Source organism: Eumetopias jubatus, unplaced genomic scaffold (genome assembly GCF_037043125.1).
Source record: "Eumetopias jubatus isolate StellerSeaLion01/CBP00866 unplaced genomic scaffold, mEumJub1_p1.0 scaffold_15, whole genome shotgun sequence".
Lineage (NCBI taxonomy): Eukaryota > Metazoa > Chordata > Mammalia > Carnivora > Otariidae > Eumetopias > Eumetopias jubatus.
Window position 1 is genome coordinate 5,960,717 of NW_028274821.1, and position 15,401 is coordinate 5,976,117.

General features: G+C 41.8%; 1 protein-coding gene across 7 annotated transcripts in view; it reads right to left on the bottom strand.

Annotated features, from left to right (window-relative positions):
- The window catches only part of RIC1 (RIC1 partner of RAB6A GEF complex), a 167,533-nt gene that overhangs the window by 7,298 nt on the left and 144,834 nt on the right, over positions 1-15,401 (bottom strand). For all 7 annotated transcript variants that reach the window (XM_028117347.2, XM_028117345.2, XM_028117343.2 and 4 more), the window contains 4 exons: positions 4,188-4,304; positions 2,993-3,721; positions 1,393-1,551; positions 1,168-1,304 (listed from right to left, as the gene is read on the bottom strand). In XM_028117347.2, coding sequence (XP_027973148.1) covers positions 1,168-1,304; positions 1,393-1,551; positions 2,993-3,721; positions 4,188-4,304 — 1,142 coding nt within the window. The remainder of the gene's footprint in view (positions 1-1,167; positions 1,305-1,392; positions 1,552-2,992; positions 3,722-4,187; positions 4,305-15,401) is intronic.

Consider the following 15,401-nt stretch of genomic DNA (forward strand, 5'->3'; position numbering starts at 1 on the left):
AACGTGACGACACGCAGTCTATCCTCCCTTACTCATCTGGGCTGATGTGGGCTGACTGGTTTGGTAACTGGGCCATGTGGTGCCTTCCGTGAGAGGCAGTCCTGGACGACTGTCTGGACTCAGATCTTGGCTCTGCCCACTCACTACTTGAGTGAACATAACCAAGCTTACTTTCTGGGCCTCTGTTTCTTCACCCACACAATGTGGTTAACAACAGTGCCGACCCTTATAAATTGTAAGGATGAAAAGACGTACACATGTAAATGCTTCAAACCGTGCCTGGCACATACTGAACACTTCATATGGATTAGCCAGTAATCACGTTCTGCAAAGGCACAGCCGAGCAGCTGTCTGTAGTACGCCGTGGCTACCTTTTACTTGTGTCCAGCCCACGGCTGTGTGTGCAGGTACTGGGAGTAAGGGCAGTATAAATGATTGTGATAAGAAAAGGTAGTAAATGTCATGATAGAAAATGTTCAGTAAGTTCTCATTATGTGTCAGGCACTGTAGTAACAACGAAAACAGAATATAAAAGAAAGGATTAGGGGAGAGAAAAGAGCTCAGAACATGTAACAATGGAGGAAGGAACACAAGGACCTCACAAACCAGAGGAAATTCTTTTTTATAATGTTCAGCATGAGTTCACAGTAACCTCTCAGGAGACAATAACCCATCTATGGGTGATGTAGGCTTGTGTCTTCAGGATGCACTTCCTCTTGGCTCTCCCTGTTTAATGACTTCTCCAGTCAAGAGTCACTAGAGAGTCAAGTACATGGGGACTGAACTTTTTTTGTCATGAGGTAGAGTTGGAAAGAAAGGTAGAACTATGGACTATAGGAAGGCTTTTGGATTATGTGCAGAATTAATTATCTTCCTTTTTATTCTGGTCCTCTATTATCAGGGTAATGTGAAGTGAGCTACCTTCAGAATAGGTACACAAGCCCTACTCTGGGACAAGGGACAGAAATTGTACGAAGAGTAACAAAGTGAACTTCGGAGGAAAAAAAGGGAAGCATTTTGTGTGATCTTCAAGCCTTTCAGAAACGAAGAAAGGAATTGCATTTGATCAAACGGTGGTTTTTACAAGATCCAATTTTACAAATGCCCTGAAATGCATTGTGTGTCACAGGAGGCCCTAAAAGCAATAATGGCTCGTTATTCTTTTACCTTTTTCCAGAAGGACCAGATGGCATACTCAGTGTTTTCTGTAAGCTGAATTTACTAGCAGGAACATTTTCAGCTGACTGGGATAAACTGATGCTTCGATTCCTGAAGAACTCAAATCCACCACTTGAACTGGGTTCCTAAGATTACACATGATGTGCGGTACCGTTAGAGAAAGATGCCGTGTAGGTGTATGGCCTAGAGAGGCTGTGCGATTTTGCAACCAACCTGAGCAGTAGGTGTGGATGGAGGGGTCTCAGATTCTCCAGAGCCAATGGCTTTAAGAAATCGAATCATGTGTCGACATAGGTCCCATTTGCCTTGTTCCAGGGCTGTGTTGAACAGAAGGGTGGCATGCTGCCTACTTACTGCTGGGACTTCCATATTCTACAGAAATAACCAAAGACAAGCATTCCTTTTATACAGCAAATGATTTGGGAAGTATGAGCAATTCTTTATCTCTATGATTTCTATACCAGAGAAGGAATGCAGCTATACCTCTCTAGGGGAATATTTAATAGTAAGAATAAAAGGAGCAATAGAAAGTATCATGCAAGGAAAAGCAAGGCAAACACTCTGCTGGTGTACTATAAATTAGGATTTTCTAAACTTTCTAAAAAAGTCGGATACCTTACATAAACCTGACCCACATTCTGTCTTTCCTGGTTCCTAGCAACTCTACAAAGTGGTTATGCCATTCCTATTTTACAGATGAGGAAACTGAGTTCAGTAACTTGCTGAAGACCAGCAAAAAAGCAAGAACACAAATCTAGATTTGCCTGACTCCCAAAAGCTCAGGTCTCCCCCTTGTGACAGTTTTTGAGGCTGTGACAAAAGTACTCTTAGCTCTGGGCAACAGTAGGTAGGAATGCTACACAAAGAGCGTCCTCACAAATTCTTTCAAAAACTTCACCAGACCGCCTGCCTTGGCCTTCGGGGAAAGGCATCTCATAGGCAAGTTTAACTGTAATTATCTGACAATCCACAGCAACGCTGAAATTCTGATACAGAGAAAGTGTCCAATCCCATTGCTTGGCAGATCCCTGGAAGTCAAGGGGGTGACCTAAGACAAAACACAGCTGCATTTATTTTGTTTCTATTTTTATCATTCTGTGGCTTTTTTAGATGAGCCAGGGAATCACAGACTTTCGGGGCCATCCCGCCTCTGCTGGACTATTTCCTCTGGCTTCAATCAGTTGTCATGAAGCAAGTAAGTGGACGAGAAATGTGCTTCAGGCAGAGTTTAAACCAAGTTTATGGTTAGCTTCTTATATCAATGAAAACAACTTTACAATAATTTGAAAGCACCGCTAAGTGCAGCCTGTCAAGTCTGTATCAGACTGGTAAGAACAGCAACTATCAAGCCCTTTTGTCAAATATATAATGACACAGATTTTCAGGAGTCTCAAAGAACCCATTATTTTGAGAAGAACCGTGTGCTATAAGGGTAATTACTGTGGCAGGCCTGCGTTTCCTCAGCTTGCTATGGGGAGCCTAACAGAAGGTGCTCTGCTAGGAGGACCCAAGCTTTAACCAGAGTCCCCTCGGCGATTCCACACTAGAAGGAAATGAATCTATTACTGGAGAGGCTTGGACAGATAGCTCAAATTAGCTAATACTAGCTTAAACTCACTAATGTTCAAAATAATTACTATTACATTTCCTGTGTAATATGTGAATGTTATTCTATGTATTATATACTACGTAGAATAGAAAACCAGACTGCATGAATCCTTTGAACATCATCACAGTGTCAACACGAGACATTTCTTCCCTCCCCCCTATTTAAGCTCATTAATCCTTGTACTTTTAAGAAGAGAATTGTTACCTGTAAGATAATAAGGTAAGAGGCAGCTGTGTCCAAATCCTGAGCCATCAGGCATTCCTCAAACAAGTCCTTGGGGTTTCCAACAGCTGCAAAAAGATAATTCCACAGGGCATATTCAGTCTTCCTAGCACAATGAACAACCGTCTGCAGGAAGAGGGGGAATTCGGTGATAAACTTGGCCACAGTGGGAAGCAGAGGGTCGGGAATGGGTTCCCGTGAGGTAGCTTCTTCTTCCAGCACTTCGTGGAGCATGAGCTCCAGTACATGAGGGAAGTAAGGTAAAGCGGCACAGGACTGGGCTAAGAGCAGGGCCTGCTCCCCAAGGTTCCTGACCAGCAGCTGCCGCAGAATGTGATGGAGGTAGATCTGAGAGGTTCTCTCCACAACACAGTAAGGGAAGAGCACCTCCAGCTGCTCCCTAGCACTGCTCCGCGCATACAAGGAATCATAGAGCAAAGTGTCATTGACAGCACCGAGGACTAATGCGTCTTCAAAGAGAACAGCCAGGGGGTAGATATTGATGTGAAAAGGCAGCATGATCCGCTGGGACAAGAAGGAATGGGGCTTGCGGTGGTCCCTGGGGAAGAGAGGGAGCCACACTTTCATCCCTGCCCCTCCGCAGCTCAGCCAGAGGGCCTCCAGAAGGTGACGCTTTTGTTTATTTGCTCGACACGTAGTCCAGACATTCTCAACAGACTGGGCGAGGACAACAGGAGGACAGAATGGCAGCTGGAGAAGCAAAGACAAGAATCCATTTTTTCCCTATTAAATTTGTACATTCTGAAGTTGCCTGGCACTAATAAATGATAGCACAACTTGTTCTGGGAAAATTAGGAGACTATTTAGAATTAGAGTCAAGAACAGTACCCTGCCTTTCAAAATATGTGTATTTAAATCTAAAAATGAGACAAAACAAAACCAAAAAAACCCCACAAACTTCACCACTTTATCTTACTTTCCCATTAGAATTAGCAAATAATAATGCCTAGGCAATAACATCTAGAGTAGGGAACAATTTATTATTGTTTCAGGGTTTCTTATTCACCCTTCAAAAATAGTCTTAAACCTGGAGGCTTAAAGACTAATATTATATACTTTCCTGGTTTCCAAGTCACAAGACGATACTCTCCTCTTAAATTCTTTTATTCCTTCACCTCTAACATTCTACGTGATTCGTGATTTGCATTTTACTCACAAGTTTCCTTTGGTTAGGGTTACTGTCCTTCTCCCGGATCTGAGGGCCTGATCTGTCCCTCTGCATCATGATGAGCTGTCCTGCAAGATTTAGCATAATGCTCTCTGCGTCACGAGCCTGAAAGAAAAATTGGATTCAAGCTAATATATATGTTTTCAGCATTTCCCCCCAACTCTATATGGTTCACAGGTGAAACCACCACCACCGTTTACTGAGTGGATACCACATACAGCGGTTCTGTAAGGTGATGTGGAGTACAAGCTGCTTTCTGGCTGGGGTGCAACAAGCTTTACCACAATGCAACTGAGGAACACGACAAGTGCACTTAAGATTGGGGGCAGAGCTGAATGACCCTGATAAATCTAGGAGAGCTTCAGAAGTTCACAGAAATGAGAGCTCACTTCAGTGACCCACCTGACATAGCGAGAGAAGGCTTACATAGGGTGAGATGGGCCTCAAAGGATGAGGCCGACACACGGGAGGCAAGGCAACGGTTGGCGCCCCAGTTGAAGAACACCACTGTACATGACACAGAGATGGAACATCTTTTTTGGGAAAGTGAGAAAAATCTAACTAGATTAGGAATATCATGAGAAAAACGCTGGATGATAATAGGAAGGCTTGAAAGCCAAGTTAAAAAAAAAAAAGGAAATAAGCCACTCTTATGATTCTTGAATAAGGGAGTTATTAAAAATCCTGAGTTGGGGCGGAGCAAGATGGCAGAGGAGTAGGAGACCTGGATTTCGTCTGGTCTCAGGAATTCAGCTGGATAGGGATCAAACCATTCTGAACACCTACGAACTCAACAGGAGATTGAAGAGAGTAGCAACAACTCTCTGAACAGAAAAGTGACCACTTTCTGGAAGGTAGGACGTGCAGAGAAGTGAATCGGTGGTAATATTCAGGAGGATAGACGGCGGGGGAGGGGGCCTCCATCCACCGCCTCTGGCAAGTGCTAGAGCCGCGGAGCACAAAATCGGAACTTTTAGAAGTCGGCTCCGCTGAGGGACGTCGCTCCAGTAGCTAAACAGAGGGGCAAAACCCTCGTGGGACAGTGTGGTCTCAGGACCCTCGGGGTCACAGAAAGACCAGGGGTGCCTGAGTGCGGCACAGCTCCCAGGGATCGGAGCAGGGAAGCCGGCTGCAGAGACGGAGCCGAGGCGCGGGCTCTCAGCTCGGGGTTGCCATAAACCATGATCCACGGCACAGTCGGACCACTGCTCCTCCAGCAGGGAACCAACTAGCAGCAGATCCAGGGAGACTCCCCTTCCTCCCCTGGGAGGAGCAGTGTGGGAGCGCACCGCAGCGATCTGCTGGGTTTGGAGACTCCACATGGAATCCTGCGCCAGAGGCTGGGTGAGCACGGAGTGTGGCCAGAGACCAGGGAGACGGGAGTAATTGACTGCTTTTCTCTGGGGGCTCACTGAGGAGCGGGGCCCCGAGTTCTCAGCTCCTCTGAGGCGGAGATTGGGAGGCCGCCATTTTCACTCTCGTCCTCCAAAGCTCTACTGAGAGCTTACAGGGAACAACGCTCCCAAGAGCAAACCCCAGCAGATTACTTAGCCGAGACAGGCAAGGGTGGGGCAATTCTGCCTCCGCAGACATTTGGGAACCAGGGCAACAGACCCCTCCCCGAGAATATCAGCAAGAACCGCAAGCCAAGACCAAGTTTACCGATCAATGAGAAAAGGAGCCCTCCAGCACTAGGGGAATACTGCACATAGAATTCGTGGCTTTTTTTTAACCATGATTCTTTAGTTTTTCAAAGTTAATTCTTTTTTTTTTTCTGAATTTTTCTTATTCCCTTTATCAATCCCTTTTTAAAAAAATTTTTTTATTTTTCATTTTTAGAGTCATATTCTATCCCTTCATAGTAGTTACCCTTAGTTTTGGTATATATATAGGTAAGTTGTTCTCTCTTCAAAATTTTCAAATACAGGTTCATCTAACAGTTCAAAATATACCATAAATCTCTAGTGTATGGCTTTGTTCGAGTCTCCTGCCTGATCACATTCTTTTTTTTTTTTTAAATCCTCTTTCTTTTTTAAACCATCTTATCAATTTATTTTATAAAATCTTTTATACTTTTCATCTTTACAGTCATATTCCATCCCCTCATCATATTAACCCTTATTTTTGTACATTTATAAGTTTTGCTTTCGTTAAATTTTGGGAGGCACTCTCTTCTAACAGACCAAAATACGCCCAAAATCTAGTGTATGGCACTGATCTATGCACCATCCTGGTCATATTCGATCATATTCTGTTTTTTTGTTTTGTTCTTTTTGTTCTTTTTTTTTTTTTCTTTTTTCTTTCTTTCCCTTTCTTTTCCCCCGGTTAGGGTCTTTTCTGATTTGTTTAGAGTATATTTGCTGGGGACGTTGTTAACCTGTTAGCATTTTGTTCTCTCATTCATCTATTCTCCTCTGGACAACATGACAAGACGGAAAAAAATCACCTCAACAAAAAGAACGAGAGGCAGTACCGACTGCCAGGGACCTACTCAATACGGACATTAGTACGATGTCGGAACTAGAGTTCAGAATGAAAGATACTAGAGCTGGGCTTGAAAAAAGCATGGAAGTTATTAGAGAAACCCTTTCCGGAGAAATAAAAGAACTAAAATCTAACCAAGTCAAAATCAAACAGGCTATTAATGAGGTGCAATAAAAAATGGGGGCTCTAACTGCTAGGATGAGGCAGAAAAGAGAATTAGCGATATAGAAGACCAAATGATGGAAAATACAGAAGCTGAGAAAAGAGAGAGAAACAACTACAGGATCACGAGGGCAGAATTCGAGAGATAAGCGATACCATAAAGGAAACAACATTAGTATAATTGGGATCCCAGAAGAAGAAGAAAGAGAGGGGCAGAAGGTATATTGCAGCAAATTATAGCAGAGAACTTCCCTAATGTGGGGAAGGAAACAGGCATCAAAATCCAGGAGGCACAGAGAACCCCTCTCAAAATCAATAAAAATAGGTCAACACACCGACATCTAATAGTAAAACTTACGAGTCTCAGAGACAAAGAGAAAATCCTGAAAGCGGCTCGGGAGAAGAGATATATAACCTACAATGGTAGAAACATTAGACTGGCAGCAGATCTATCCACAGAGACCTGGCAGGCCAGAGAGAACTGGCATGACATATTCAGAGCACTAAACGAGAAAAATATGCAGCCAATAGTATATCCAGCTAGGCTGTCACTGAAAATAGGAGAGATAAAAAGCTTCCAGGAGAAACAAAAACTAAAGGAATTTGCAAACACAAGACCATCTCTACAAGAAATATTGAAAGGGATCCTCTAAGCTAAGAGACAGCCTAAAAGCAACAAAGACCAGAAAGGAACACAGACAATGTACAGTAACAGTCACCTTACAGGGAAAACAATGGCACTAAATTCACACCATTCAATAGTTACCCTGAATGTAAATGGGCTAAATGCCCCAATCAAAGGACACAGGCTATCAGATTAGATTAAAAAACAAGAGCCACTGATATGCCGTCTGCAAGAGACTCACTTTAGACCCAAAGACACCCCCACATTGAAAGTGAGGGGGTGGAAGACCATTTACCATGCTAATGGACACCAAAAGAAAGCTGGGGTGGCAATCCTTATATGAGACAAATTAGATTTTAAACCAAAGACTGTAATAAGAGATGAGGAAGGACACTATATCTTACTTAAAGGGTCTATCCAACAAGAAGATATAACAATTGTCAATATCTATGCCCCTAACATGGGAGCAGCCAATTATATCAGGCAATTAATAACAAAAGCAAAGAAACACATCAACAACAATACAATAATAGTGGGGGACTTTAACACCCCCCTGACTGAAATGGACAGATCATCTCAGCAAAAGATCAACAAGGAAATAAAGACTTTAAATGACACACTGGACCAAATGGACTTCACAGACATATTCAGAACATTCCATCCCAAAGCAACGGAATACACATTCTTCTCTAGTGCCCATGGAACATTCTCCAGAATAGATCACATCCTAGTTCACAAATCAGGTCTCAACCGGTACCAAAAGATTGGGATCATTCCCTGCATATTTTCAGACCACAATGCTTTGAAACTAGAACTCAATTACAAGAGGAAAGTCAGAAAGAACTCAAATACATGGAAGCTAAAGAGCATCCTACAAAAAGATGAATGGGTCAACCAGGAAATTAAAGAGGAATTTAAAAAATTCATGGAAACCAATGAAAATGAAAACACAACTGTTCAAAATCTTTGGGATACAGCAAAGGCAGTCCTAAGAGGACAGTATATAGCAATACAAGCCTTTCTCAAGAAACAAGAAAGGTCTCAAATACACAACCTAACCCTACACCTAAAGGAGCTGGAGAAAGAACAGCAAATAAAGCCTAAACCCAGCAGGAGAGGACAAAATAAATAAAGATCAGAGCAGAAATCAATGAACTAGAAACCAAAAGAACAGTAGAACAGATCAACGAAACAAGGAACTGGTTCTTTGAAAGAATTAACAAGATTGATAAAACCCTGGCCAGACTTATCAAAAAGAAAAGAGAAAGGACCCAAATTAACAAAATCATGAATGAAAGAGATCACAACCAACACCAAGGAAATAGAAACAATTATAAGAACATATTATGAGCAACTATATGCCAGCAAATTAGATAATCTGGAAGAAATGGATGCATTCCTAGAGATGTATCAACTACCAAAACTGAACCAGGAACAAATAGAATACCTGAACAGACCTATACCACTAAGGATATTGAAGCAGTCATCAAAAATCTCCCAACAAACAAAAGCCTAGGGCCAGATGGCTTTGCAGGGGAATTCTACCAATCATTTAAAGAAGAATTAATACCTCTTCTTCTGAAAGTGTTCCAAAAAACTGAAATGGAAGGAAAACTTCCAAACTCGTTTTATAAGGCTACCATTCCCATGATCCCCCAAAGACTCCATCAAAAAGGAGAATTAGAGACCAATATCGTTGATGAACATAGATGCAAAAATTCTCACCAAAATACTAGCCAATAGGATCCAACAGTACATTAAAAGGATTATTCACCATGACCAAGTGGGATTTAACCCTGGGCTGCGAGGTTGGTTCAACATCTGCAAATCAATCAATGTGACACAATACATTAATAAAAGAAATTAACAAGAACCATATGAGCTTCTCAATAGATGCAGAAAAAGCATCTGGCAAAGTACAGCATTCTTTCTTGATCAAAACTCTTCAGAGTATAGGAGTAGAGGGTACATACCTCAATATCATAAAAGCCATCTATGAAAACCCACAGCTAATATCATTCTCAATGGGGAAAAACTGAGAGCTTTCCCCCTAAGGTCAGGAACACGGCAGGGATGTCCACTCTCACCACTGCTATTCAACATAGTAGTAGAAGTCCTAGCCACAGCCATCAGACAACAAAAAGATATAAAAGGCATCCGAATCGGCAAAGAAGAAGTCAAACTCTCTTTGCAGATGATATGATACTGTATGTGGAAAACCCAAAAGACTCCACCCCAAAACTGCTAGAACTCATACAGGAATTCAGTAAAGTGGTAGGATATGAAATCAATGCACAGAAATCAGTGGCATTCCTATATACCAACAAGAGAGAAGAAAGAGAAATTAAGGAGTCGATCCCGTTTACAATTGCACCCAAAACCATAAGATACCTAGGAATAAATCTAACCAAAGAGGCAAAGCATCTGTACTCAGAAAACTATAAAATACTCATGAAAGAAACTGAGGAAGACACAAAGAAATGGAAAAACGTTCCATGCTCATGGATTGGAAGAACAAATATTGAGACGATGTCAATGCTACCTAGAGCAATCTACACTTTCGATGCAATCCCCAACAAAATACCATCCACTTTTCTCAAAGAAATGGAACAAATAATCCTAAAATTTGTATGGAACCCGAATAGCCAGAGGAATGCTGAAAAAGAAAAGCAAAGCTGGCGGCATCACGATTCCGGACTTCCAGCTCTATTACAAAGCTGTCATCATCAAGACAGTATGGTACTGGCATAAAAACAGACATATAGATCAATGGAACAGAATCGAGAGCCCAGAAATGGACCCTCAACTCTATGGTCAACTAATCTTCGACAAAGCAGGAAAAAATGTCCAGTGGAAAAAAGACAGTCTCTTCAACAAATGGTGTTGGGAAAATAGGACAGCCACATGCAGAAGAATGGAACTAGACTATTTCCTTACACCACACACAAAAATAGACTCCAAATGGTTGAAAGACCTCAATGTGAGACAGGAGTCCATCAACATCCTAAAGGAGAACACAGGCAGCAACCTCTTCGACCTCAGCCGCAGCAACTTCTTCCTAGAAACATCACCAAAAGCAAGGGAAGTAAGGGAAGCAAGGGCAAAAATGAACTATTGGGACCTCCATCAAGATAAAAAGCTTTTGCACAGCAAAAGAAACAGTCAACAAAACCTAAAGACAACCGACAGAATGGGAGAAGATATTTGCAAATGACATATCAGATAAAGGGCTAGTATCCAGAATCTATAAAGAACTTATCAAACTCAACACCCAAAGAACAAATAATCCAATCAAGAAATGGGCAGAAGACATGAACAGACATTTTTCCAAACAAGACATCCAAATGGCCAACAGACACATGAAAAAGTGCTCAACATCGCTCAGCATCAGGGAAATCCAAATCAAAACCTCAATGAGATACGACCTCACTCCAGTCAGAATGGCTAAAATTAAGTCAGGAAATGACAGATGTTGGCGGGGATGCGGAGAAAGGGGAACCCTCCTACACTGTTGGTGGGAATGCAAGCTGGGGCAGCCACTCTGGAAAACAGTATGGAGGTTCTTCAAAAAGTTGAAAATAGAGCTACCATACAATCCAGCAATTGCACTACTGGGTATTTACCCCAGAGATACAAATGTAGGGATCCGAAGGGGTATGTGCACCCCAATGTTTATAGCAGCAGTGTCCACAATAGCCAAACTATGGAAAGAGCCAAGATGTCCATCGACAGATGAATGGAGAAAGAAGAGGTGGTATATAGATATGATGGAATATTATGCAGCCATCAAAAAGAATGAAATCTTGCCATTTGCAATGACGTGGATAGAACTGGAGGGTGTTATGCTGAATGAAATAAGTCAATCAGAGAAAGACATGTATCATATGACCTCACTGATATGAGAATTCTTAATCTCAGGAAACAAACTGAGGGTTGCTGGAGTGGTGGGGGTTTGGTATGGATGGGGTGGCTGGGTGATAAGACATTGGGGAGGGTATGTGCTATCATGAGTGCTGTGAAGTGTGCAAGACTGTTGATCACAGATCTGTACCTCTGAAGCAAGTAATACATGTTTAAAAATAGAAGATAGCAGGAGGGGAAGAATGAAGGGGGGAAATCGGAGGGGGAGACGAACCATGAGAGACTATGTACTCTGTAAAACACCTGAGGGTTCTAGAGGGGAGGGGCGTGGGAGGATGGGTTATCCTGGTGATGTGTATTAAAGTGGACACATTCTGCATGGAGCACTGGGTGTTTTATGCAAACAATGAATCACGGAACACTACATCAAAAACTAATGATATAATGTATGGTGGTTAACATAACATAAAAAAAAATGAAAAAAAAATCCTGAGTTATTCAGGATGGCTTACTCAGGAGAGACAGACATCACAGGTGTTGACTTCAGGAATGAATGAAATAGTCTGTCCTTTCATCATGGAAAATTTCAATCAAATCCTCAAGTAGAGAGCCTAACATGACTCCTCATTAAACCCTCTCACCTGGCTGAAAGTTGAAAAGCATTGTTCTAAAGCGAATCTCAGATACAAAGCCTTTTCCACTTGTAAAGAAGAAGAGCATTTGGATTTACAAAAACCAAAACAAAAAACGACTGATGTCCTAGGCATGAAAGGCATGAAAAGAGAACTGACTGCAGATGATTTCAGGGTACTTCACTTAGGTGGGTGCTAGAGAAGGTGAGGTTACCACTGGTAGAAGTTACAAACAGAAGTTAAGGAAGGGAAAACTAAGCATTTTCATTTCATTGCTCATTAAATTTGAATCTTAAGACTTGCAAATAAAAATGTTGTGAGAAATGACTGAAGTACAGATGAACATACCAGAATCAAAGTGAGGCTGGTAAACTGAAGGAGTCAGATGCGCTTTCTGAAGCAATGTATGCAGGGCTGAAGGCAAGTACGGCACCAGGAGAGCAGAGTGTCATATAAACCAGGAAGGAAAGAATTTTAGGAAGGAAAGGATGATTATTCAGAAGCTGTGGGATAGTATCCCAGCCTGAGGCTTGCCGGCAGGTTGAATTTAAGCTGCCGTTATTATTTAGGGTCCAGTCAGGAAGAGAGCAGCCACCCTACATACTCTATTTGCAAAACAGTTACACAGAACGCCCTCTTGTCCTGCCTTCCAGACACTACCAGGACTGTGGATAAGAACTGGCAAGAGGGTCCAGAAGATTCGTGGATTTTGTCATTCATTTTGGCATTAGGCCATATCCCGGTAGGCGTAAGTGTAATAACATGTTAATTACAAAAAAGAGAAAAATAATAAAAATACCTTTCCCACAACACATGAGAAGCAACATATAACTTCAAGGTAGGAGAAGGAAAAATGGAAATGAAACGGTGCGCACAACTCTAAGAGCTGGATGGCAGAGGACAGAAAAAAAACCAACACGCAAACCAAGAGTCAGAACAGAGAGCCAGCGGACTGGCGCAGAGACTCCACAACACTTGTCAAAGACCTTCGGAGTAGCTACTGCAGGTCACCGCAGTAGGACTCATGCTCATACTGACTACTGGGAAGGGTGAAAATGGTGAAATTCACTACATTTGACGTGACCTTACTACACAAACAAACCCACTTCTCTTTCCTTCAGCTGTATTCATGCATTCAACACTTTCCACCACTATTGCAGCATGAAGAACAGGGGAGGGCAGTGGCACTTTCCAGCAATTTTAATGAGTTTTCAGAAACTTAACATTAAAGCAGGGACTACCTGTATCCCCAAAATGCTAAATTTGAAAGAATCAAATATGCCTTCTCTTACCCTAAACATATCCCTAGTAGATGACTCTTATTATGAGTTTCAGAGACAAGGAGCCCAGTCTCATGAGGAGGCCATCTTACTGATAAACAATTTCCACCCTAATATGAAATCAAGACCTGCCTTGCTTCTTCCCTCTGTGCAAGATGCAATCAATCTACTTCCTATTACATTTCAACTTATTTTTTTTTAATTTAAATTCAAGCTAGTTAACGTACAGTGTAGTATTGGTAAGGAGTAGAATTTAGGGATTCATCACTTACATATAACACCCAGTGCTCATAAGAAGTGTCGTCCTTAATGTCCATCACCCAATTTCCCCATACCCCCACCCACCCCCAGTTTGTTCTCTATATTTAAGAGGGGTTTGCCTCCCTGTTTTTATTTTTCCTACCCTTCCCCTGTATTCATCTGTTTTGTTTCTTAAATTCCACATATGAGTGAAATCATATTTGTCTTTCTCTGATTTACTTTGCTTAGCATAACAACTCTAGTTCTATCCATGTCATTTCAAATGGTAAGATTTCATTATTTTGATGGCCGAGTAATACTTCATATCTCACACACACACACACACACACACACACACACACACACACACCCTCTTCTTTATCCATTCATCAGTCAATGGACATTTGGGCTCTTTCCACATTTTGGCTATTGTTGATAATGCTGCTATAAACACTGGGGTACACATGCTCCTTCGAATCTGTATGTTTGTATCCTTTGGATAAAAACCCAGTAGGGCAATTACTGGGTCACAGTAGTGCATTTGCTACATCTATTTTTAACTTTTTGAGGAACCTCCATACTGTTTTCCAGAGTGGCTGCACCAGTTTGCATTCTCACCAACAGAGTAAGAGGGTTCCCCTTTCTCCGCATCGTCGCCAACATCTGTTATATCCTGTGTTGTTACTTTTAGCCATTCTGACTGGTGTGAGGGGTATCTCACTGTAGTTTTGATTTGTATTTCCGTGATGATGAGTGACGTTGAGCACCTTTTCATGTAGACACGTTAGCCATCTGGATGTCTTCTTCGGAGAAGTGTCTACTTATATCTTCTGCCCATTTCTTAACTGGATTATTTGTTTTTCGGGTATTGAGTTGGATAAGTTCTTCATAGATTTTGGATACTAACCCTTTATCCGATATGTCATTTGCAAATATCTTCTCCCATTCTGTAGGTTGCCTTTCAGTTTGTTGACTGTTTCCTTCGCTGTACAGAAGCTTTTTATCTTAATGAGGTCCCAATAGTTCATTTTTGCTTTCGTTTCCCTTGCCTCCAGAGACGAGTCTAGCAAGAAGTTGCTGCCTGCTTTCTCCTCTAGGATTTTGATGGTTTCACATTTAGGTCTTTCATTCATTTTTGCGCTTATTCTTGTGTATGGTGTGAGAAAGTGGTTCAGTTTTATTCTTCTGCATGTGGCTGTCTAATTCTCCCAGCATCATTTGTTGAAGAGACTGTCGTTTTTCCATTGAATATTCTTCCCTGCTTTTTCGAAGATTAGTTGACCATAGAGTTGAGGGTCCACTTCTGAGTCTTCTGTTCTGTTCCATTGATCTATGTGTCTGTTTTTATGCCAGTACCACACTTCTTAATGATGACAGCTTTGTAATACAGCTTGAAGTCCAGAACTGTGATGCCTCCCACTTTGCTTTTTTTTTTTTTTAACATTTATTTATTTGAGAGAGAGAATGAGAGAGAGAGAGAGAGAGAGCACAAGACGGGGGAGGGTCAAAGGGAGAAGCAGACTCCCTGCTAAGCAGGGAGCCTGATGTGGGACTCGATCCCGGGACTCCAGGATCATGACCCGAGCCAAAGGCAGTCGCTTAACCAACTGAGCCACCCAGGCGCCCTGCTTTTCTTTTTGAACATTACTTTGGCTATTCAGACTCTTTTCTGGTTCCACAAAAATTTTGGAACTGTTCGTTCCAGCTCTGTGAAAAATGCTAGTGTTGATTTGATAGGGATTGCACTGAATGTGCAGATGGCTTTGGGTAGTGTAGATGTTTTAATAGTATTTGTTCTTCCAATCCAAGAGCGTGGAATGTTTTTCCATTCCTTTGTGTCTTTTACTTTCTTACATAAGTGTTCTACAGTTTTCAGCATACACATCTTTCACCTCTTTGATTAGGTATTCCTAGGTAT